This window comes from Hyperolius riggenbachi, chromosome 10 (genome assembly GCF_040937935.1).
Source record: "Hyperolius riggenbachi isolate aHypRig1 chromosome 10, aHypRig1.pri, whole genome shotgun sequence".
Lineage (NCBI taxonomy): Eukaryota > Metazoa > Chordata > Amphibia > Anura > Hyperoliidae > Hyperolius > Hyperolius riggenbachi.
In genome coordinates, this window is record NC_090655.1 from 274414557 (window position 1) to 274439675 (window position 25119).

General features: G+C 45.5%; 1 protein-coding gene across 1 annotated transcript in view; it reads left to right on the top strand.

The window, feature by feature from the left end:
- Window positions 1–25119, top strand: part of LOC137537214 (zinc finger protein 27-like) — a 74204-nt gene that overhangs the window by 37622 nt on the left and 11463 nt on the right. Inside the window, exons 8-9 of the mRNA XM_068259316.1 lie at window positions 15227–15277; window positions 23494–23757. Of these exons, the coding sequence (XP_068115417.1) occupies window positions 15227–15277; window positions 23494–23757 (315 nt within the window). The remainder of the gene's footprint in view (window positions 1–15226; window positions 15278–23493; window positions 23758–25119) is intronic.

Below are 25119 nucleotides of genomic sequence, written 5' to 3' on the forward strand. Positions count from 1 at the left end.
ACCGGTAATCAGATACTCTCTGTGCCCACCGATCGTTACAGTTGCCCAAACTTTTGCATCCCTCTGTATGTGTCTAAAGAATGCATATGTCCAGCCTAAAAGAATGCATGTTTACAAGACTTCTCTCGATCCTCTCCCCTCCTCTGGAACACTCTCCCTCAACACATCCGCCACTTATCCACACTTACTATTTTGAGGCGCAATCTGAAAACTCACCTCTTCAGGCAAGCATCCTCTCCTACCTAGGACACTGCCCAGTGCCCACTAACCACCATTTCTACCGCTCCACACACAGCTTCCCTTTACCTGCTGTCCTATACTTTAAATGTTTAGACTGTAAGGCCTTTTGGCCCGGGCTCTCTTCCCTTTCGTCTCACAATGCTGTGTAATCGGTGTACATACCTCTCACCCCTTTTAAAATATGTAGTTAATGTGTTCACTGCATTAGCTTATACCCTCTTGTCTTGTATCAACTGTTGTATTGTATACTTTGTATTGTTATACCCTGTATGCTATTGTACAGCGCCACGGAAGATACTGGCGCTACATAAATCAATAATAATAATGTTTGGGCATTGTAGGCTTTCAGATAATTAAATATCAGTGAGTATTTGGATTTAGAATTCAGGCTTCTAACATTTCAGGCGATGCACGTAAGAGCTGACATGATAATTGATATGAATAGAACTCAAGCACTCTATGTCTTAGAGAATTATAGAAAAAGGCCGGGGAGGGGACACAAGGGACAGGAGGATCACCCCAGTAAAAAAGGAATAAAAGAGAAGAGTTTATAAGTGTGGGATTGAACACAGCGCCCCACAAAGAAGAACAACTAGCTCCCCCCCCCCCCCCTACACACACACACACACACACACCCTACAACCTTTACCCAACTCATGGGCATTGTGGGTGTCTGTGCCATAACTAAACTTCACCAATCACACAAAGATAGTCAGTATAAACAACTCATATTGAAGACTGCCTCCGGCCAAAAAAAAAAAAAAAATCATTGGATGGCAAATGGCAATACCTATACAGTATGCATAGCTCCCAACTGTCCCTCTTTTGGAGTGACAGTCCCTTTTTGGTAGCCCTGTCCCTCTGTCCCTCTTTCCTCTTCATATGTCCCTTTTTCAGGACTTTGTCCCTCTTTCTATGTAAATATATATATTTCTCTACTAAAAAATGTGTTTGATTGTCTCTAAACTTTATTCCCACCCTTTAAACTGATATATTACTAATTTTAAAATGTTACTATGAAGGAAAATGAACCAGGATAGAAAGGACCAGTGTGGTTTGAATTATAAAACAATATATTTTTCTTATGAAATCTTTATGATATACGTGACTAGGGGCGTGGCTTAAGTGTCCCTTTTTCTCATCTCAAAAAGTTGGGAGGTATGCAGTTTGTAGTATATGCACTGAATCAGAATGATCAATTACATCTGAATCAGAATTGACTTTTTTCGCTGAGTAAGACCAAGTCACTAGAGATGGGCCGAATGGTGGTTCCAGGCAAACTTTGGGTGGTTCGCCTTTGCAAGCGAAGGCGAACTTTCCCGGAAGTTCGATTCGCCCCATAATGCTCCATTAGGGTCAACTTTGACCCTCTACATCACAGTCAGCAGGCACATTGTAGCCAATCAGGCTACACTCAGTCCTGGAGCCACTCCCCCTTGTATATAAGGCAGGCTCCGCCGGCCATTACACTCACTCGTGTGCCTGCTATAGTGAGAGTAGGGTGAGGTGCTGCAGACTGTTTCTCCTAGGGAAAGATTAGTTCGGCTCTTGGCTTGTTAGCTTGCTCCTGGCTGATTCTTATTGCTACAATAGCACCCCACAACCGCTCTTTTGAGTGCTAATCTTGTTCTTGGGATTTTTTTTTCTGTGGGTCACTGACACTTGTGTTGCATTATAGACAATCTTGATAATTCATACTGTGTTTGTGCCAGCCCAGGCCCAGCACAATCAGTCAGTGAGTCAGTGACTAGTGACACTGACTACCTGTGTCAGTCAGCTGCACATTGTGTAATACCCATTATTACTGCACTTGTGTTGTGGTGACAGCTTTTGTAATTCATACTGTGTGCAGTGTCACTGCCAGCCAGGCCCACCAAATTCAGTGACTAACTGTATCAGCTGCACATGTAATACCCATTATTACTGCACTTGTGTTGCAGCGACAGCTTTTGTAAATCATACTGTGTGCAGTGTCACTGTCAGGCAGCCAGGCCCACCACATTCAGTGACTAACTGTATCAGCTGCACATTGTGTAATACCCATTATTACCGCACTTGTGTTGCGGCGACAGCTTTTGTAATTCATATTGTGTGCAGTGTCAGTGCCAGCCAGGCCCTCCACATTCAGTGACTAACTGTATCAGCTGCACATTGTGTAATACCCATTGTTACTGCACTTGTGTTGCGGCGACAGCTTTTGTAATTCATACTGTGTGCAGTGTCACTGCCAGGCAGCCAGGCCCACCACATATAGTGACTAACTGTATCAGCTGCACATTGTGTAATACCCATTATTACCGCACTTGTGTTGCGGCGACAGCTTTTGTAATTCATACTGTGTGCACTGCCAGCCCAGGCCCAGCACATTCAGTGACTACTGTACCTGTGTGTGTGATAGGCAGCTGCACATTGTAATACCCATTACTGCATCTACCTACCTAGCTGTTGGGTTTAGTGAACCCCCCTACCTACGTGAGTGCACGCAGTGTGATTTACCACTCCATGCATACCTGTTAACTGCTGCACCTGTGTGACTGCACATTGTATTAATCAAATCAGTGCATACCTTTCACTTCATCCCCCCCCCCCCCCCCTGATATGGACAAAACGGACAAACCAGGTCGCGGAAGAGGTAGCGGCAGACCCAGAGGAAGGCCACCTGGCAGGTGTGTGCGTGGTCGTGTTGATGTGATTTCGTGCGGCCCTGGCCCAAAGTACAGTGCTCAGAAGAAGGCACATGCCATCACCTCCCAAAATTGTCAGGACGTGATTGACTATTTAACACAGAACACCTCATCTCCCGCAGCCACCAGCACTACTACAAGCACCACATCCTCTGTATTTGACACTTCGCAGGAGTTATTTGGTGGTGAAATCACTGATTCACACCCACTACTGCTACAACATTATGAAGGCACTAAGCTAGTTACACCACCTCATATGTGTGAGTTAGGCGACAATATGGACGTAATGGAGGAGGATGATGATGATGAAGTACCTGCTGTTGGTGCAGTTTTGGAGGTGTTTGAGGAAAGCGAAGCTGGGCAGGATGGTTATGATGACGATTATACGGATGCCACGTATGTGTTCCCAATAGAAGAGATGAACAGGGGGACAGTTTGGAGGGGGAGTCAGAGAGGAGTAGAAGGAGACGAGTTCCTGAAAGAAGCAGGGGGAGCTCGTCCTCAGAAACAGCTGGTGGCAGTGTCCGGCGCCATGTATCGCCAGCTATGGACAGCCAGCCAACATGCTCTTCAACGTCAGCTGCTGACTCTGAGGCCACCATAGTGCCATCACCCCAGGGTGGCTCAGCGGTGTGGAAATTTTTTGATGTGTCTGCCTTAGATCGAAGTAAAGCCATCTGTTCTCTCCACCTCCAAAAATTGAGCCGTGGAAAGGCCAACACTCACGTAGGGACAAGCACCTTACGAAGGCACCTGGAGAAAAGGCACAAACAGCAATGGGAAGAACACCTGAGCAAAACCACACAAAAGAAAAGCCACCCTCCTTCTCCTCTTCCTCCTTTAGGTGCAGCATCTTCAGCCGCTTTCTCCCTTGCACCTTCACCACTGCCACCCTCCTCCACTCCGCCTCTGCCCTTGAGCGGTTCCTGCTCCTCTGCCCACAGCAGCCATATGTCCGTGAAGGAAATGTTTGAGCGGAAGAAGCCAATTTCTGCTACTCAACCCTTGCCCGCCGTCTGATAGCTGGCGTGGCGGAACTATTAGCTCGCCAGCTATTACCATACAAGCTGGTGGACTCTTGGACTCTGAGGCTTTCCGTAAATTTGTGGCCATTGGGACACCGCAGTGGAAGATACCAGACCAAAACAAATGATACCGAGCGCTTAGGCAATTATATTCTCTAATTTTGCCCAAACCCTCCAGAACCAGAGGGGAGCCTCACAGTGGTAATTTTGCACACAAACTATCAAATGATCCACTGAAGTCTACTAAAATAGCAAACACTTTATTATTAACTGCATACAAAACCTTAAAACCCCACTAAAAAGAGCAGCCTGTGGTTTAAGGTAACCAAATACACAGCCGGCATGTGTCACTCAGCAGCTCAAACACTCCACACACCCATGCAAAGCATCCATTATACTCCCGGGAGAATTGATAACATCAAAATCCAGAGGATACGTGATATGCTGGTTAATGTGGTTCAAGAGCAGACTCTTCAAACAGCCTTGCTGGGATACAGAAATAACAGTATAGTATCCTGCGACAGTATTGCTCAAAGACATACAAGTATCTGCACCTTAGATCTCATCAGCAGAAGGAAATCGGCCATGCAGGGCTAGTGCGAAAGCAAGGAAGCAAATAAGTATGACAGCGTGGCAAGGAGGGCTCTCAACACCTCCTGCCTAAAGTCCACGGTGCCCTAGAGGGCTCTCACCACCTCCACAGGGCATCCACCGTCACTTCTACCAGCTGGTACTTCGCCGGAACACCGCTGAAGACTAGCTCCACTTGCCGCCTGCCGCTGCCGCTGGTGTTTGAATCCGAGCCGGTCCCTGGAGTGATGCGCTGCAGTGACGTCACCACGCTGCTCTCTAGCCGTAACTAGTATCGCCCGCCCATCCGGGCTTCGTCAGACGGTCACGTGAGCGGCATAGTCGGATTCTTTTAAGTCCCTCTCATCTCCTCCTTTGAAGTGGCCACTCCCAGGTTATGCAAATAGGTCATATTCATTCAAAGGCTATAGTATCCAGGGGCAATGTCCTCAGGACTGATAGAGCTTCAATCACGCTCAGTTCAAAATCAATAGAGGCATCAGACAATAGAGACACTCAACTACACAACTTGTCACAGGCTTCAACAGCCCAGTCCAATGTTCTTAAAGGCACAGTACATCCCTACACTTTGCGCTTATAATATCCTAGATTCATAGAAAGCAAGGTCCTCAATTCTTGATTGCCCATGTATAATACTGCACAGCATGGTCATTACTTAAAATAAAGTCATAAACCAAATCCAACATTATGCTAAATTGTCTCCTAAATTCCCCATCAGACATATAAAAATCAACTAAGCTTCTCATCAAAATACATCACCTCAGTCATACCATACACGCTTTTTTAAGTTGGCAGAAAGGGTGCTAATGGTAAATCTGAGTTCAACCCCTCAGGTATAACAGTGCCCAATCTGAAAATCCAGCTCAACTCCATCTGGCACAACCTTCTATCAAGATCTCCCCCTTTGGTAGGAATTTGCATTTTAACAATGCCTTTACATTTCAGGCAGTCTGGATTCTTTTCATGATGTAGTTTGAAATGTAGGCCCAATGGGCTGGTCTCATCACCTGATTTTATGTTTCCAACATGTTGTTGTATCCGTTGTTTAACCATACGAGTAGTTTTCCCTTGGTATTTCAACCCACACGGGCATTCAATCATGTAAACTATGTATTTACTTTCGCAATTAATAAACGTCCGAATGTCGTACGACCGGCGCGATCTCGCATCAAAAAACACGTTGGAACGATCAACCAGGTGACAGACACTACATTTCGCGCATGGAAACATCCCCAATGGGCGCGTGGACGGACTCAGCCACATTCTCGTCGATTGTCTGGATACCGATCGAAATTCGGATTGCACCAGCATATCGCGAAGGTTGGGCGCCCTCTTAGCCGCCATTTTAGGGTAATCTCCAACCACCTCTATGATTTTTGGGTCCAATCTCAGAATGTGCCAATGTTTGGCCAAAAGTCTTCTGAGTTGGTTCCAATGTGTACCATACTGTGTAATCAACCGTAAGTTGTCATCCTTCGATTTTTTCTTTTTATTAGTTTGCAACAATAAATCGGTGTCTCATCACTACGATTCCTTGCTTTATCCAAGATGTCATATCCATAGCCACGTCTAGTAAATCTGCTGCACATTTCATCAGCCTCTCTTTCATAATCATCCTCGCTGCTGCAGTTGCGCCGAACCCGCAAGAGTTGACTAACCGGAATTCCTTGCAGGAGCGAGGGTGGGTGGAAACTCGAGGCATGAAGCAAAGTGTTTCCGGCTGTCGGTTTCCAATATGAAAAAGTCTTGAGTCTGTCTACCTCTTTCCTGATCTGTAGATCCAGAAAACTGATTTCTTTTTCATCAATGGTGTATGTGAGCACAATATTCCTGTCATTCATATTTAACTGATCTAGGAATACCCCAAGGTCTTCCCTTGAACCCCGCTAGACCATGAAGACGTCATCAATATATCGAATCCAGGCCGCGGCATGCTCGCCAAACCCCACATTAGTGTATACCTCCTGCCACTCCCACAATCCTAAGTGGAGGCACGCATAGGCCAGGGCGCACGCCGCGCCCATCGATGTCCCCCTGGTCTGGCGGTAGTATGTACTATCAAACCTAAAACAGTTCAAGGTGAGTACCATCTCTAGGAGATCCATGATGATCTGACATCTTCCAGGCTGTGTCTCTCCCACCTGTTTCAAGAAGAATTCTACAGCATTCAATCCCAGATCATGCGGGATTGAGGTGTACAATCCCTCAACATCAATGCCCACTAAAAGGTCCATCGGTTGTATCACTAGGTCATTCAACAAAAACAATACATGTCGCGTATCCCGCGCATAGGAGGGCAACTCATTGACCATACACTTCAAATTTGTGTCTAAAAACGTCGACACTTTTTCAAATGGACCTCCAACCGCCAATCCGATGGGGCGCCCTGGGGGTGCCTCCCGATTTTTATGCAATTTGGGCATACAGCACTGGAGTTCTATATTGATCTACTTTCATGAATCTCCATTCATCATGGCTGATTACATTATCCCTTAGTGCAATCTCCAATCGATCATTTAGTTTCTTCACAATGTCAGGAAAAGGATCAAAGTTCAGTTTCCTATAAACCTCACAGTCTCTCAATTGTCTTTCTACCTCAGTCACATACATTTCCTTCCCCCATAAGACAACATTACCCCCCTTGTCAATAGGTTTCAATACCATCGCCTGGGATTGCTTCAAATCCATCAGTACTTGGTGTGTTCATCCGGGGATAAGTTGTCTATGGAGGGAGGATGCCAATTAATGTATTTTAGGTCATGTTCAACCGCCTCAGCAAAAGTCTTCAAATGGGAATTGAGTGAGAGTGGTGGGAAATATTTTGATTTAGGTCTCAGGTCAGAAAAGTTAACAGGTTGATTTTCCATCTCATCTGAATCAGTTCCAGCTAAATCTGCCAAGGATTCCAGTTCTATTAAGGACCTCCTATCTGCTAAGGTCAGCTCAGTCTCCACAGTCTCTGAACTAGCCTCTTCATCTCCTTTAGTTTTGTTAGCCCACATCACCTTAAATAAAACCCTCCTCAAAAACAATCTTATATCCTTATATACCTCAAAGTGATCACCATGGCAAATCGGGCAAAACGAAAGACCTCTGTTTAACAGAGATCTATGAGAATCATTAATTTCAAATTCAGATAGATTTACAATATTTTGGCTATCAACCACTGTGACCATTTCATCGAGTCGCATATTGACCTCATTGGTTACTTCCTGTTCTGTAGTTTGGCCTCTCTCGGGGGCTGGTTCCTTTTCAGAATTGGTTTTGGTTCCCTCGGTACCTTTTTCTGTTTCCTCGACCTTTTCTTTTTGATTTTTCCTCTTTTTTCCTCCCCTCCTCCCCCGGCTTCTTCGTCCTCCCCGCTTGAATCTAAAAAATTCACTGATTTATCTGACTGTGCTCCATCTCCTTCTATGCCTTCAGTGTCAGACCCATCTGTCCTAGAACCTGATCTTGTTCTTGGTTGGCCAGGTTGGTATTCAAAGAATACCCCCTCATTCCAATCCGCTATATCCTTTAAAAACTTTTCCCGTTTAACATTTTTGATCTTCCTCTGTGTGGACTCAATTTCCTTTTTCAATTGCATGTTAAATTTCTCAAACTCGGGATGAGCCTCAAACTTTTGATCGCCTCCACAGAACATTTGTACTGGAAAACTATATGAGACTTTTTTCATTGCAACTAATGTACTATTTCTACACATACAATTCATTGTATAAGTTGTTGTTTTTTTCGTGTCACTTTAAGGCTGGACGCAGTACAGCAGATAGCCAGAGAGGCATTGGGGTGGCCCACACCCCAGAGGTGTTTCTGGGCCCTGCTGGCTGCAGCATCTGGAGACTCAGGAAGTGACTCATTTCTGCTTAAAATCATCACCTGTATGAACAATATTGCTAACTATGGAACTGGCCAGTGGGGCATTTTTGAGCACTTGTAGCCGTATTACACTGCTGACCAAACTATTGACCAATTCACACTTGGCAGGGCAGGTGCTCCATCATGCTTACAAGGACTTTATCTATTGTAGTTGATGTTTTTTTTTTCCTTGCAACACTGTTTTTATTAAAGGTCACAAATCATGTTACAGAAAATAGCATAAGACATGCGTCACTTAACACTTTAAAGACTTCTTATGAATTGAACATTAATTAAATCAGATAACGAGAAATAGTTTGTTAAAGGGATACTGTAGGGGCATTGGGGGAAAATGAGTTGAAGTTACCCAGGGCTTCTAATGGTCCCCCGCAGACATCCTGTGCCCGTTCATCCACTCACCGATGCTCCGCCTCCGGTTCACTTCTGGTATTTCAGACTTTAAAGTCTGAAAACCACTGCGCCTGCATTTCCGTGTCCTCGCTTCCCCTGATGTCACCAGGAGCGCACGGCGCAGGCACAGACCATACTGAGCCTGCACAGAACACTCCTGGTACCATCCGTGGGAGTGAGGACACGGCAACGTAGGCACAGTGGTTTTCAGACTTTAAAGTCTGAAATTCCAAAAGTGAACCGGAGGCGGGGCCGGAGCATTGGGGAGTGGCTGCGTGGGCACAGGATGTCTGTGGGGGACCATTAGAAGCCCTGGGTAACTTCAACTCATTTTCCCCCGACCCCCCTACAGTGTCCCTTTAACAAGATTTTCAGTGTAATGGTTTAGACTCAGACAATCATCCTATATGAAAGAAAAACTAAATTCCAGCCTAAGTAAAACTGAAAGTCTAAGAGTCCTAGTTGAAAGCCGGACCATATCCAACCAGGTAAGTGTCCCTATATCCAGAGGAAAGGATATCCAATAAAACAGTGGAAGGATATATCACCACTTATGTAGAGAGAGAGAGAGAGGGAAACATTTTGGGTGCAAAATAAGAGCTTCAGTTAATAAACCCTAGGAAGAGAGGAGAAAGAGGTAGAGAAGAGAATGATAAGATAAGGAGGTAGAAATAGGAAAGTTCACAATGCTCAAAGTCCTAGCACAGATATTATAGGCAAGGCAATATCCAAAAATATGGTGAAGGGCCTGGAACATATATAACCAAGGCTAGAGTCCTGGTAACTAAAAAATGGAAGTCTAGGTGTCTCCATTACTCCAGAGTATACATTAAAGTCAAAATCTGAGTAGGCAATGGTAGGAGTTGAAAAAGGTTCAAGGGGGCATGTAATCTGATGTAGTTGATGGTTTTTATACTAAGTAGGGGATGTTGCTTATTCCTCTATATATCTTTACATAAACCATCTGTGTGATAGGTTAAGTGCATTGTTTACTTTTAGCTTCCAAACCCTGCTGGTTCCCAAGATAGCACAAACAAACAAGCAGACTGCAGCCACGTCTGCACTACCTATGCCATCGGGACGCCATTGGTCACGGACTACCTCACAGAATTATGGGTAAGCTCTTAGCAGGTTATGTTCTCACTGCCTCAGTCACTAATACCATAATTAACAGCATATGTGAGGTTCTATCCTCCCGGCACTGTCAGCTAAATGCAGCTTCATCTAGTATGTTACTGGTTCACAGGGCCGATATACCATAAGGCCCTGTAGGCACTTGCCTACAGGTGCCTGATGATGGAAAGGCGGATAACTCCCCTTCCCAAGTGCTTCCCTCCCTCCTTCCTTATGCAGAGTCCTGATGAGAATGTAAATGAGAGTAAATAATACATTTACTCACCTGACTCGGCATCCCACTGAAAAGATCTCCCTTGAATCAGGGGCAAATCTGGCTACCTAAAACTTGGGGCACCTCTAGCTACTTAATATTGAGGGGTACCCCGGGCTACCTAATAATAAGAGGCACGTGTCGCTACCTATGATGGGCAAGGGAAGTGAGAGAGATGTGACAGCTGAGACAGCCAGCACACTTGTAGTGCAGTATGGAGGGGGTTTGTAGGTTTATGGAGGGCAAAGTCTAAGGTGCCGGGAGATCTGTTGCTGTAGACTTCTGAGAGGTAAAACTGGGTCTGGTGGTCCATAGTTTATGGGGATATATTTGGGTGCCCACTTGCAGAGTTGCGAGTGGGCAGCGGGTGATTTGAAACTCACTTCGATTGCCGATTCCCGCGTCGCATCTCCATGGCAACAGGCCGTCACACAACGGGACATTGAGACATGCTGGTATTACAGGCTATACGCTGGCATTTCCCGAAGTCCTGTCATGTTGCCATGGAGATGGGAGGTGGGATTTGGAGATCCAAGGAAGTTTCAAATCCCCCGCTGCCCGCTCACAACTCTTCAGGGTGGGAGGGGGGAGAGAAGAGGAATCTGTCCGCTTGCCAGTGGGCCTGGAGATCCAGCGCACGTGGGCCAGATACGGCCCGCCGGCCATAGTTTGCCAAGTACTGCCTTAGGGGCATGCAAATTCTAAGGGTCCTTGGAGGGCTGGGAGTCCCGGTTGTCAGAGAATATAATGTAGCATCTGGCGAGACATGTCAGCAGTTGGGTATCTGAAACCAATCACTGCTCAAATGGCGCTTTAGAGAAAGCGTTGGCAGCACCATGGTCATTGTGAGGGCTCCTGCATGTGCCAAGGGCCCAGTTACCCCTGAGGTAACTACTCAGGGCTACTACGGTGGCATGGAAGGAGTTGTGGAAAGTGTTTTCTTTGCCATGGTGGGTGTCCAAGAATTCACCGTTTTTGGGGTCTACCCAATGGAGTAGCAACAGGGATGCAGACAGAGGTTACAACCGCACCGGGGCCCTTGGTCCAGAGGGGCCCAAAGGTGCTCTCCCTCAACCATAGTATTGCCTCTTTATTGGTCCCGTGGTGGCCTGGTAATAATCATTTCCATAGATGACTTGGATAATACTTATAATGAACAGACTGTTCCCCATCCCCTTCTTGCACCGCAGACACTGGGGTTGTCCTTGGCAGGTTTTAGTGTGCTGAATCAATTGTTATGTATAGAGTGATTGGTGGGGCCCATATAATACTTGCACTGGTCCCTGGGATGATGCACAAGGAATTTATACAGCGGGAGGAATGAGGGATAATGAAGATAAGCAACTTACTAGACTTACATACCTGTATCTCATTTAGAGAGCTGAGACAAACCTATGCAGTACCTAGCCAAGAGCCAGATTTACTATAAGGCACAGTAGGCACATGCCTACAGGCTCTTGATGATGGAAAGGCTGCTCACTCCCCTTCCCAAGTGCCTCCCTCCTTACTTACCTATGCAGAGGGTCTCAGGATTCCACTGACCATATCTCCCTTCAATCAGTAGAGATGTTGCGAACTGTTCGCCCGGCGAAAATCTCTGGAGCTCTTACTACTTCCGGGTCGCACTGACCCGGAGTAGTACGCCTGCGCTGCCCGGCTGAGCGCGTCCTAGATCGCGCTCCTGTTGCCGGGCACTCTCTGCGCATGAGCGTGACGTCAATTATGACGCCACGCACATGCGCAGAAAGTGACCGGCAACAGGAGCGCGATCTAGGACGCGCTCCGCCGGGCAGCGCAGGCGTACTACTCCAGGTCAGTGCAACCCGGAAGTAGTAAGAGCCCCAGGGATTTGGAGATGTTCGCCGGCGAACGGTTCGGGAACCGTTCGCCACATCTCTATCAATCAGGTGCAGGCCCAGATTTACATCACAGGAGCCTATAGGCACAGATGTCCTGGCACCCTAGGCCTTTCTCTCCATGAACCTACAAACCTCCACCAAACTGCACTACAAGTGGGCTGGCTGGCCCAGTTGTCACTCCCCTTGCCCATCATAGGTAGCTACAGGTGCCCCTTAGTATTAGGTAGCCAGAAATACCCTCAATATTAAGTACTTAGAAGTATCCCCAAGTAGGTAGCTAGAGGAACCTCAGTATATTGTAGCTAGAGTACACTATGTTGTATGTATCTGTACTTGTGTCACTGGTTGTCCTGATTGTACAGTGTGTTGTATGTATCTGTACTTGTGTCACTGGTTGTCCTGATTGTACAGTGTGTTGTATGTAGCTGTACTTGTGTCACTGGTTGTCCTGATTGTACAGTGTGTTGTATGTAGCTGTACTTGTGTCACTGGTTGTCCTGATTGTACAGTGTGTTGTATGTAGCTGTACTTGTGTCACTGGTTGTCCTGATTGTACAGTGTGCTGTATGTAGCTGTACTTGTGTCACTGGTTGTCCTGATTGTACAGTGTGCTGTATGTAGCTGTGCTTGTGTCACTGGTTGTCCTGATTGTACAGTGTGTTGTATGTAGCTGTACTTGTGTCACTGGTTGTCCTGATTGTACAGTGTGTTGTATGTAGCTGTACTTGTGTCACTGGTTGCCATGATTGTACAGTGCGTTGTATGTATCTTTACTAGTGTCACTGGTTGTCCTGATTGTACAGTGTGTTGTATGTATCTTTACTTGTGTCACTGGTTGTCCTGATTGTACAGTGTGTTGTATGTAGCTGTACTTGTGTCACTGGTTACCCTGATTGTACAGTATGTTGTATGTAGCTGTACTTGTGTCACTGGATGTCCTGATTGTACAGTGTGCTGTTTGTAGCTGTACTTGTGTCACTGGTTGTCCTGATTGTACAGTGCGTTGTATGTATCTGTACTTGTGTCACTGGTTGTCCTAATTGTACAGTGTGTTGTATGTAGCTGTACTTGTGTCACTAGTTGTCCTGACTGTACAGTATGTTGTATGTAGCTGTACTTATGTCACTGGTTGTCCTGATTGTACAGTGTGTTTTATGTAGCTGTACTTGTGTCGCTGGTTGTCCTGATTGTACAGTGTGCTGTATGTACCTGTACTTGTGTCACTGGTTGTCCTGATTGTACAGCGTGTTGTATGTATCTGTACTTGTGTCACTGGTTGTCCTGATTGTACAGTGTGTTGTATATATCTGTACTTGTGTCTCTGGTTGCCCTGATTGTACAGTGTGCTGTATGTAGCTGTACTTGTGTCACTGGTTGTCCTGATTGTACAGTGTGTTGTATGTAACTGTACTTGTGTTACTGGTTGTCCTGATTGTACAGTGTGTTGTATGTAGCTGTACTTGTGTCGCTGGTTGTCCTGATTGTACAGTGTGCTGTATGTACCTGTACTTGTGTCACTGGTTGTCCTGATTGTACAGCGTGTTGTATGTAGCTGTACTTGTGTCACTGGTTGTCCTGATTGTACAGTGTGTTGTATGTATCTGTACTTGTGTCACTGGTTGTCCTGATTGTACAGTGTGTTGTATATATCTGTACTTGTGTCTCTGGTTGCCCTGATTGTACAGTGTGTTGTATGTAGCTGTACTTGTGTCACTGGTTGTCCTGATTGTACAGTGTGCTGTATGTAGCTGTACTTGTGTCACTGGTTGTCCTGATTGTACAGTGTGTTGTATGTAACTGTACTTGTGTTACTGGTTGTCCTGATTGTACAGTGTGTTGTATGTAGCTGTACTTGTGTCACTGGTTGTCCTGATTGTACAGTGTGCTTTATGTAGCTGTACTTTTGTCACTGGTTGTCCTGATTGTACAGTGTGTTGTATGTAGCTGTACTTGTGTTACTGGTTGTCCTGATTGTACAGTGTGTTGTATGTAGCTATACTTGTGTCACTAGTTGTCCTGATTGTACAGTGTGTTGTATGTAGCTGTACTTGTGTCACTGGTTGTCCTGTTTGTACAGTGTGTTGTATGTAGCTGTACTTGTGTCACTGGTTGTCCTGATTGTACAATATGTTGTATGTAGCTGTACTTGTGTCACTGGTTGTCCTGATTGTACAGTGTGTTGTATGTATCTGTACTTGTGTCACTGGTTGTCCTGATTGTACAGTGTGTTGAACTGCACATGTATCTATGCTCCCCCTTATTGCATGTTTTTGTACAATCCAATTTTCGGAAGTGTAACACATAAGTCAGTTTTTACTCAGCAGTATTTTACTCAGAGCTCTGTTGTTATGCTGATCATTCATGTTGTGTGACATTTTTTTCTGCTAGTTAGTGGGGGGATTATTTTCAGCATTCATGTTGTCGTGTGGCAAACTACTAATATACATGTGTGTAATGCAATATTCAATTTCCAGAAGTGTGAAAAAATAGTTCTGCTTCATGAACATTATTTTCATGGAGTTTGTATGTTCTCTTCACGTCTGCATGGGTTTCTTCCGGGAACTTCAGTTTCCTCCCAGACCCACATCCTGTAAACACACAGATAGGTTCTTTGTTCCACTCACCCCTTCAAATAATAAAAAAGTGCTACAAAGACTACAATGTGATCATCCCAGTCAAGGAAATTTCTCCAATAATTCTGCCTCTTCCTCCTAGTCTGGTGCAAGAAACTGTCTATTCCTGAAACTACAGAGCCACATCCAAATGGCAGCTCTACATCTCCAGTCTGGGGGCTAATAATAACAACAATAATGATAAAAATGATTTTAGGTGGCAAGAAGTTTTGAATCAGGATAATACCATTTATTGGCTAACTTAGAGATGGATAAACAGTGAGCTTTCGACTTATAAAAAGCCTTCGTCGGACTGGTTCCGACGAAGGCTTTTTATAAGTCGAAAGCTCACTGTTTATCCATCTCTAAGTTAGCCAATAAATGGTATCATCCTTATTCAAAACTTCTTCCTTAACACGGTACAACACTTTACTGATTTTAGATGGCACAGAGTAGGTGATTCACAAACAGAGGGTGCAGTTAGCCTTTTAACCACAAGATGGCTCTTCCCATGTGGAACGCACAGACAGGAAATAATGGAACCAGAGACAGGAAATGGTGTAACACAGACCTTTGCAGGAGGTGGATTGGCGAGGAGACATGCCTGGAAGAGGTAATTGTGTGATTGTTGTTATATATTGGGCAGAGCAGAGGTCGGGGTGGACATACTTGTTATATATTGGGCAGAGCAGAGGTCGGGGTGGGCATACTTGTTATATATTGGGCAGCGCAGAGGTCAGGGTGGACATACTTGTTATATATTGGGCAGAGCTGAGGTCGGGGTGGACATACTTGTTATATATTGAGCAGAGCAGAGGTTGGGGTGGACATACTTGTTATATATTGGGCAGAGCAGAGGTCGGGGTGGACATACTTGTTGTATATTGGGCAGAGCAGAGGTCGGGGTGGACATACTTGTTATATATTGGGCAGAGCAGAGGTCGGGTGGACATAATTGTTATATATTGGGCAGAGCAGAGATCGGGGTGGACATACTTGTTATATATTGGGCAGAGCAGAGCTCGGGGTGGACATACTTGTTATATATTGGGCAGAGCAGAGGTCGGGTGACATACTTGTTATATTGGGCAGAGCAGAGGTCGGGTGACATACTTGTTATATATTGGGCAGAGCAGAGGTCGGGGGGGGGGGGGGGGGTGAACATACTTGTTATGTATTGGGCAGATCAGAGGTCAGGGTGGACATACTTGTTATATATTGGGCAGAGCAGAGCTCGGGGTGGACATACTTGTTATATATTGGTCAGAGCAGAGGTCGGGGTGGGCATACTTGTTATATATTGGGCAGAGCAGAGGTCGGGGTGGACATACTTGTTATATATTGGGCAGAGCAGAGGTCGGGGTGGACATACTTGTTATATATTGGGCAGAGCAGAGGTCGAGGTGGACATACTTGTTATATATTTAGCAGAGCAGAGGTCGGGGGGGGGGGGGGGGGTGGACATACTTGTTATGTATTGGGCAGATCAGAGGTCAGGGTGGACATACTTGTTATATATTGGGCAGAGCAGAGGACAGGGTGGACATAGTTGTTATATATTGGGCAGAGCAGGGGTCGGTGTGGACATACTTGTTATATATTGGGCAGAGCAGAGGTTGGGGTGGACATACTTTGTTACAGAGGAGGTCAGTGCAGAGGTGTGACTTTCTGATCTTGTATACCATGGAATACTGAGCCCATAAGATCCTTGTTATATATTGGGCAGAGCAGAGGTCGGGGTGGGCATACTTGTTATATATTGGCCAGAGCAGAGGTCGGGGTGGACATACTTGTTATATACAGGATCTTCTCAAAAAATTTGCATATTGTGATAAAGTTCATTATTTTCTGTAATGTACTGATAAACATTAGACTTTCATATATTTTAGATTCAAATACACACAAATGAAGTAGTTCAAGCCTTTTATTGTTTTAATATTGATGATTTTGGCATACAGCTCATGAAAACCCAAAATTCCTATCTCAAAAAATTAGCATATTTCATCCGACCAATAAAAGAAAGTGTTTTTAAAACAAAAAAGGTCAACCTTCAAATAATTATGTTCAGTTATGCACTCAATACTTGGTCGGGAATCCTTTTGCAGAAATGACTGCTTCAATGCGGCGTGGCATGGAGGCAATCAGCCTGTGGCACTGCTCAGGTGTTATGGAGGCCCAGGATGCTTCGATAGCGGCCTTAAGCTCATCCAGAGTGTTGGGTCTTCCGTCTCTCAACTTTCTCTTCACAATATCCCACAGATTCTCTATGGGGTTCAGGTCAGGAGAGTTGGCAGGCCAATTGAGCACAGTAATACCATGGTCAGTAAACCAGTTACCAGTGGTTTTGGCACTGTGAGCAGGTGCCAGGTCGTGCTGAAAAATGAAATATTTATCTCCATAAAGCTTTTCAGCAGATGGAATAATGAAGTGCTCTAAAATCTCCTGATAGCTAGCTGCATTGACCCTGCCCTTGATAAAACACAGTGGACCAACACCAGCAGCTGACATGGCACCCCAGACCATCACTGACTGTGGGTACTTGACACTGGACTTCAGGCATTTTGGCATTTCCCTCTTCCCAGTCTTCCTCCAGACTCTGGCACCTTGATTTCCGAATGACATGTAAAAGTTGCTTTCATCCGAAAAAAGTACTTTGGACGACTGAGCAACAGTCCAGTGCTGCTTCTCTGTAGCCCAGGTCAGGCGCTTCTGCCGCTGTTTCTGGTACAAAAGTGGGTTCATGCTTCCATCTGTTGAAAAGCTTTATGGAGATGAAGATTTCATTTTTCAGCATGACCTGGCACCTGCTCACAGTGCCAAAACCACTGGTAAATGGTTTACTGACCATGGTGTTACTGTGCTCAATTGTCCTGCCAACTCTCCTGACCTGAACCCAATAGAGAATCTGTGGGATATTGTGAAGAGAAAGTTGAGAGACGCAAGACCCAACACTCTGGATGAGCTTAAGGCCGCTATCGAAGCATCCTGGGCCTCCATACCTGAGCAGTGCCACAGGCTGATTGCTTCCATGCCACGCCGCATTGAAGCAGTTATTTCTGCAAAAGGATTCCCGACCAAGTATTTAGTGCATAACTGAACATAATTATTTGAAGGTTGACTTTTTTTGTTTTAAAAACACTTTTCTTTTATTGGTCGGATGAAATATGCTAATTTTTTGAGATAGGAATTTTGGGTTTTCATGAGCTGTATGCCAATATCATCAATATTAAAACAATAAAAGGCTTGAACTACTTCAGTTGTGTGTATTTGAATCTAAAATATATGTAAGTCTAATGTTTATCAGTACACTACAGAAAATAATGAACTTTATCACAATATGCTAATTTTTTGAGAAGATCCTGTATTGGGCAGAGCAGAGGTCGGGGTGGACATACTTGTTATATATTGAGCAGAGGTCGGGTGGACATACTTGTTATATATTGGGCAGGGCAGAGGTCGGGGTGGACATACTTGTTATATATTGGGCAGGGCAGAGGTCGGGGTGGACATACTTGTTATATATTGGGCAGAGCAGAGGTCGGGGTGGACATACTTATTATATATTGGGCAGAGCAGAGGTCGGGGTGGACATACTTATTATATATTGGGCAGAGCAGAGGTCGGGGTGGACATACTTGTTATATATTGATTTTCATTAAAAAAATATATAAAAAATATACAATACAATAAATAATAATGATATTCGTGATCAAAAGGATCACAAAAGCAAAACATACATAATCGATATATACATTGTATATCTTATACATAATGTATTAGCAACAATACTATTTACACAAACTGATAAATTATCCATATCACAAACTCCCTGAGCAGAAGAATACTCATTCAATCTACATTCAAAACCAGACAGGACAACAGGAAACATGAATCCATCACCTACACCCAACAAGTGACAATCACCAGAAACAACAACCACTCATTCTGCCATTTATGCAGGAGGGGTAAACAAAGACAAAAACATCAAAATCAACACAGGACAAACAAAGACACCCATAAGTTAGTTGGAGGGATAACTCCACTAATTATGTCTGCGGCCAATCATCAAAAAAGGTATGAAAAAAAACCCCAGAAAAACTGAAAAGGGTGATAAGAAACAGAAAGCTCACCCATAAGAGACGGAGATAGGCTAAGGAGGCCTGATGTTCTGCCACGCAAGAACCCAGGCACCTCTGCCCAAACTACGCCTCTCCAAGTCCCGGATCCTAGATACCTCACCCAGAATATTGCCTACCACCACCTGAACAGGAATGGTTTTATGCCTAAGTGGTACCTGACACCGTGCCAACCATGTGTGCTGCCTAACAACTAAGCTGACTAAGTATAAGGTGCATAAATCAAAACCCTGGTGGTGTCTGAATGCTCCATACGCCCACTCTGCGTAACTTAGACGCTCCAGAAAGGGAATACCTAGGCTTCCTCCCACCTGTTTATACACTTCAACGTTAAAAGGACAATGAAGTAGAAAGTGGTCCATGGATTCCTCAACACCACCACACTCCTCACGAGGACATCCTTGTGCTTCCACCTTCAAGCACTTAACATTACTTCTAACGTAAAGCTTGCCATGAAAAGAGAGCCAAGCAATATCCCACAATTTATTTGGAATCCGCGGTGAATTAAGAAGTCGCAAACCCTCCTCCAATTTTACGCTTGGGCAATCTCTCAGGTACAGTGGCTCATGAAAGTATGAGTCTACCACCCGGCTCGTAAGGACACGCCTCTCGACCGATTTGATATCCTCCACAGTCAATCCCCACTGCCTTCATTTTCTCAAGCACATAACAACATAGGTCGGAAGATAGTCACGACGTGACACCAGTCTCTTCACTGAACCACCACTTTCCCAACTCTTGAGGTAAGTCCCAAACCAGGTCCGAAAGATGCCTACCCAGTCAGGTGGGTTCTCTGCAAACATATTACCAAGATTGTGTTTAATAAAAATCAGAGTAAAGAAAACAATTGGGTTGACCATGTCTATGCCACCCTCCCGCCTGGCTCTGTAGGCGATGCTTCTACGCATGATGTTTAATCTATTTCCCCAGAGCATCTGGAAAAACAGATCACAGATCCTTGCATACAGAGATTGAGGCAAAACTGCAACATAGCTGACATATAAGAGGATTGGAACCAGATGGCTCTTGATCAGGTCCACCCTTTCCCTAAAGGTCAATTTCCAACCTTTCCATCGTGCTACTTTGGTGCTGACATCATTCAGCCTACTAACCCAATTTTGATGACCATAGTCACCAGGTCCAAATTCGATGCCAAGAATCTTGATTTTCGGCTGGGGCACGGGAAAGGAGCCAGGAAGTATAAAGCTCTCTCCATCATTCCCCATCCAGAAAATTTCACACTTGTCTGGATTGACTTGTGAGCCTGATGCTTCTGAGTACTTGGCAATCTCCGAGACTACCACCTCTGCTTCCTCTGCCTTAGAGATCACCACAGTCACATCATCAGCATAGGCCACAACCCTGAAGGGTGAGACACCAGGGATGCCCACAGGAACTCCACTGAGCGCACCGCTCTCCAACCTTCTCACGAAAGGATCGATCGCAAATACGTACAGGAGGGAGCTCAGCGGACAACCCTGACGCACACCAGAACTTACTTCAAAAGGTTCGCCAACCCAGCCATTAATAAGCATGAAACTCTCTGCCCCTTTGTACAAAGTACGAATCCAATCAACAAAACCTCCCTGTTATATATTGGGCAGAGCAGAGGTCGGGGTGGACATACTTGTTAAATATTGGGCAGAGCAGAGGTCGGGGTGGACATACTTGTTAAATATTGGGCAGAGCAAAGGTCGGGGTGGACATACTTGTTATATATTGGGCAGAGCAGAGGTCGGGGTGGACATACTTGTTATATATTGGGCAGAGCAGAGGTCGGGGTGGGCATACTTGTTATATATTGGGCAGAGCAGAGGTCGGGGTGGACATACTTGTTATATATTGGTCAGAGCAGAGGTCGGGGTGGACATACTTGTTATATATTGGGCAGAGCAGAGGTCGGGGTGGACATACTTGTTATATATTGGTCAGAGCAGAGGTCGGGGTGGACATACATGTTATATATTGGACAGAGCAGAGGTCGGGGTGGACATACTTGTTATATATTGGGCAGAGCAGAGGTCGGGGTGGACATACTTGTTATATATTGGGCAGAGCAGAGGTTGGGGTGGACATACTTTGTTACAGAGGAGGTCAGTGCAGAGGTGTGAATTTCTGATCTTGTATACTATGGAATACTGAGCCCATAAGATCCTTGTGGAGCAGCTACCACTAGAGATGGCCTGAACTGTTTGCCGGCAGACAGTTCACGGTTAATTTCCGCTGTTCACGTCCGCAGTGTACATTTGGCGGTTTTGACCCGCTCCATATACATCATCATTGTGCTAAACTTTGACCCCTTACCTCACAGTCAGCATACATATATCAGCCAATCAGCTAGCACCTCCTCCTGGACCCCCTACCCCCTAATAAACAGCAGTTACAGTGGCCATATTGGATTCATTCGCTGCTGGTTGCTGTTAATGAGAGCAGGGTCAGACTTGCTGCAGATAGGTAGGGAAACCATTAGCTAGGCTTGGGTTCTTGTTCTTCACTGACTACTTGCTGAAAGCACCCCAAATAGCCTTTTTGAGGGCAAGTATATCGGTCTCCTGTGGGTTTTTTTATGTGTGACACTCCACAGCCCACTGACAATCATAGCTGTGCACACTACTGCTATTTTTGCCACATTAAGTTGCAGGCACGATACCACTCCAGTGCATTATTTTTCACTGTATTCTTTTAGTACTATTGCATCTCTGTGTGTGTGAGACACTCCACAGCCCACTGACACCTAAAGCTGTGCACACTACTGCTATTGTGGCCACGTTAAGTTGCAGGCACAGAGTACCACTCCAGTGCATTATTTGTAAGGCCCGGTTCACACTTGCGGTTTAGTAAAAACCGCACCGGATGTCCGGACCGCACCGTATCCGGACCGGACCTGATCCGTACGGTTCCTATCCGGATCCGGTCCGTTTGCATCCGGTTTCCGTGCGGTGTGAACACGGTTGCGGTCCGGATCCGGTTTCTTAAGGAGATAACATCCTTTTAATTACCTGGGGTCTGGGAGGTCAGCAGAAGGGTCTGGGGTCATTGTTGGAGACAGGTGGACGTGTGGAGACCATCCGTGGATACAGAGACTGCAGTTGGGACCATGGATCCAGGCATTTACTCGTAAACCTGGGAATTCTCTCTGTTGTTACTCGTAAACCTGGGAATTCTCTCTGTTGTTCGCCTCCTTCAGCAGACATGTTGCTGGCAAAAAGAGCTCCAGCATGAAATCGCTGCTGCCCCACTCTACGCTGGGCCCATGTGGTCCCCATCCAAAATGCATAGGAAGTGGGGTAGAACGTCCGGTTTTTGTAGCCAGTGTGTTGTGCGCTCTCCGGCTCTCATTGCTTTGTATTGGCCGGATGGTGCAGTCCGGCTCCGCTCCGGATACGGCTGCCGGAGGAGCCGGACCAAAAAATAGCGCATGTTGGAACGGACGCCGGAGTCCGGATCCGGCCCGGCTCCGGTCCGGCAGAACGGACGCATGTGAACGGACGCATAGGCTTTCATTGCCATGCCGTGCGTCCGTTCCGTCCGTTCTGAAAGCGGTCCGGCTCCGGCACGGCGATTCCGGACGGCCACCGCTAATGTGAACCGGGCCTTAAGAATGTAATGTGATTTCTGCCCTTTACCAATTAAAACACCACTGCGTTAGCTCTGTCATTTTTGGTGGGACTTTTGGCTTGGATCCTCCTCCAGCATGCCACAGTCCAGGTGTTAGACCCCTCAAAACATTTTTTTCATCACTTTTGTTTGCCAGAAACAGTCTTTGTAGGTTTTAAAATTTGCCTGCCCATTGAAGTCTATGGCAGTTCGCATGTTCGCCAGCATTAGAGGAAGTTCGCATTCATTGTTAGCGAACCCAAAATTTGATGTTCGGGCCGTCTCTAGCTACCACCTACAGCTGGTGCTTCACACACATGCACACTGTCTGTATTAGCTTATTTCTTTTCTTATGCTATAAATTATGCCTCTAAATACACCTTTTATCATCTGTGTTTATTACTGCAGTCACAGGAGGTTTATGTTCCGCAGTGGGAGAGGGTGGAGTCTGCACAAAGATGATGGTGGGTGGAGCCAGGTAACAATGGGCGTGGCTGGTAGGAGAGGCAGGGAAAATGGAGGCTGCACAAAGATGATGGCTGGTGGGTCACAGCTAGGGGGTGGAGCCAGGTAACAAGGGGTGTGGCTAGTAGGACAGACAGAGAAAATGGAGGCTGCAGCTGGAGCTTTGGTCCTGGTATTGGCACTGCCCCAGCTGGGAGGTTTGTTGCTACGGCTCTTGGAGGGTTTGGGGTTAGTAGGTGATGGACAGGTGGGCTCAGGTATGGTCAGGATATAGAGCTGCAGTCCCATCTGCCTAGTTCATCAGTTGCCAGATCCATAAGTAATGATAATTTATAGCTAATTAGCTGCAGGCCTCTGCTCCTATCTTCCTTTGTCTCCAGCTGTTCTCTCCTCACATCCTCATCCATCTACCGCTACCGGCACTGCTGTAACCTCCCAGGAATGTGTGCATGGAGAGGAGGAGAGAAGCACCAGATGATGAGCAAGGCACACTGGAGGAGAGGACTGTGGTACTGAATGTGCAGGAGACCACGGCTTATGGGAGATTATCACCCCTAGCAAATTATGTGCTTTACTGTGCTCTGTTTATTACTGCTAATATCTCACAGCTATTATCTGTTATCCTTTTCAGAACTGAGATCTAAACACAAAGAACAAGAGACATGTGTGAGGAGTGATCAGCAGTCAGCAGAAGAGGGTGTCATTATGGTGACAATTAAAGAGGAAGAAGAAGAGACGTATGTGAGGAGTGATCAGCTGTCTGCAGAGGAGGGTGTAATAATAAGAGTGATTAAAGAAGAAGAGACTTCTATGAGGAGTGATCAGCAGTCTGCAGAGGAGGGTGACATGATGAGGAAAACTATAGATGAGGATCCGCTTATAGAGGGTAGAACAGGTGAGTAATCAGAATTAAATATTGAATATCTTTAGTTATGACTGTGTCACTGCTCACAGACTGGCCATATTAGGGGTTATGCTATCTACTCATGTTGTCATTTAAAACTATCTTTATTGATTCTATTTGGTGACCGCTTACTAACAATAACAGTACAGACTACCCTGATTGCTTTGGAGTACTCTGTTCTGTTTTGTCACACATAGGGTTACCGGCCTGTAATAAGCTGATAATGGTCACTGTACATTACTGTACACAGATTGGTCACAGTAGGGTGACTTATGCTGGGAATACACGGTTCGTTTTTGCCTTCGTTTCGTTCGGTAAACGAATCGAGTGTTGAAAACGTATGTGAAAATAGTCATAATCTCATTATAGTTTCGATTAATAGACCCCAAAAACGAACGACTAGTGATCGAACATGTTTGATATTATCTCTCTTTATCCATCTAATCGAGCCATTGGTAGGCTTGATGGCTGTTCAGATCGATTATATGTTCGTTTATGCTAGTCCGTCCCTGTAAAAAGGGATTTTCGTTTCGTTTCTTTGCAGCCTTCGATCATTGGAAAAACGAAACCATCAGAATCGAAAAAAAAAACGAAACCGTGGGTGGTGATATTAACCGTATGTTTGATTATTTCGGGATCGAAAAGGACAAAAGGCACAATCGAAACGAAGGTTTAAACGAAGGCAAAAACGAACCGTGTATTCCCAGCATTAGTGTTACCGGCTTGTAATAAGCTGATAATGGTCACTGTACATTACTGTACACAGATTGGTCACAGTAGGGGTGACTTAGTGTTACCGGCCTGTAATAAGCTGATAATGGTCACTGTACATTACTGAACACAGATTGGTCACAGTAGTGGTGACTTAGTGTTACTGGCCTGTTATAAGCTGATAATGGTCACTGTACACAGATTGGTCAGAGTAGGGGTGACTTAGTGTTACTGGCCTGTTATAAGCTGATAATGGTCACTGTACACAGATTGGTCACAGTAGGGGTGACTTAGTGTTACCAGCCTGTAATATCTACCTAACAAAACCTAAGTGTCGCTGCGTCCAGCAGCTGTCCCTGTGTTCCATGTTTTGTGTTACTGCGCATGTGCGCAGTAACTGACAGCTGGGACCAGGGAGCTGGGTGGGTGCGGGCGGGCGCATGCGCACTGGTGGTGGCGGCGGCGGCAGCCAGAAAAAGACATAGAGCCCGTTTTTAAACGGACTTGGGTCTACTAGTAAGCTGATAATGGTCACTATACATTACTGTACACAGATTGGTCACAGTAGGGGGTGACTTAGTGTTATTGGCCTGTAATAAGCTGATAATGGTCACTGTACATTACTGTACACAGATTGGTCAC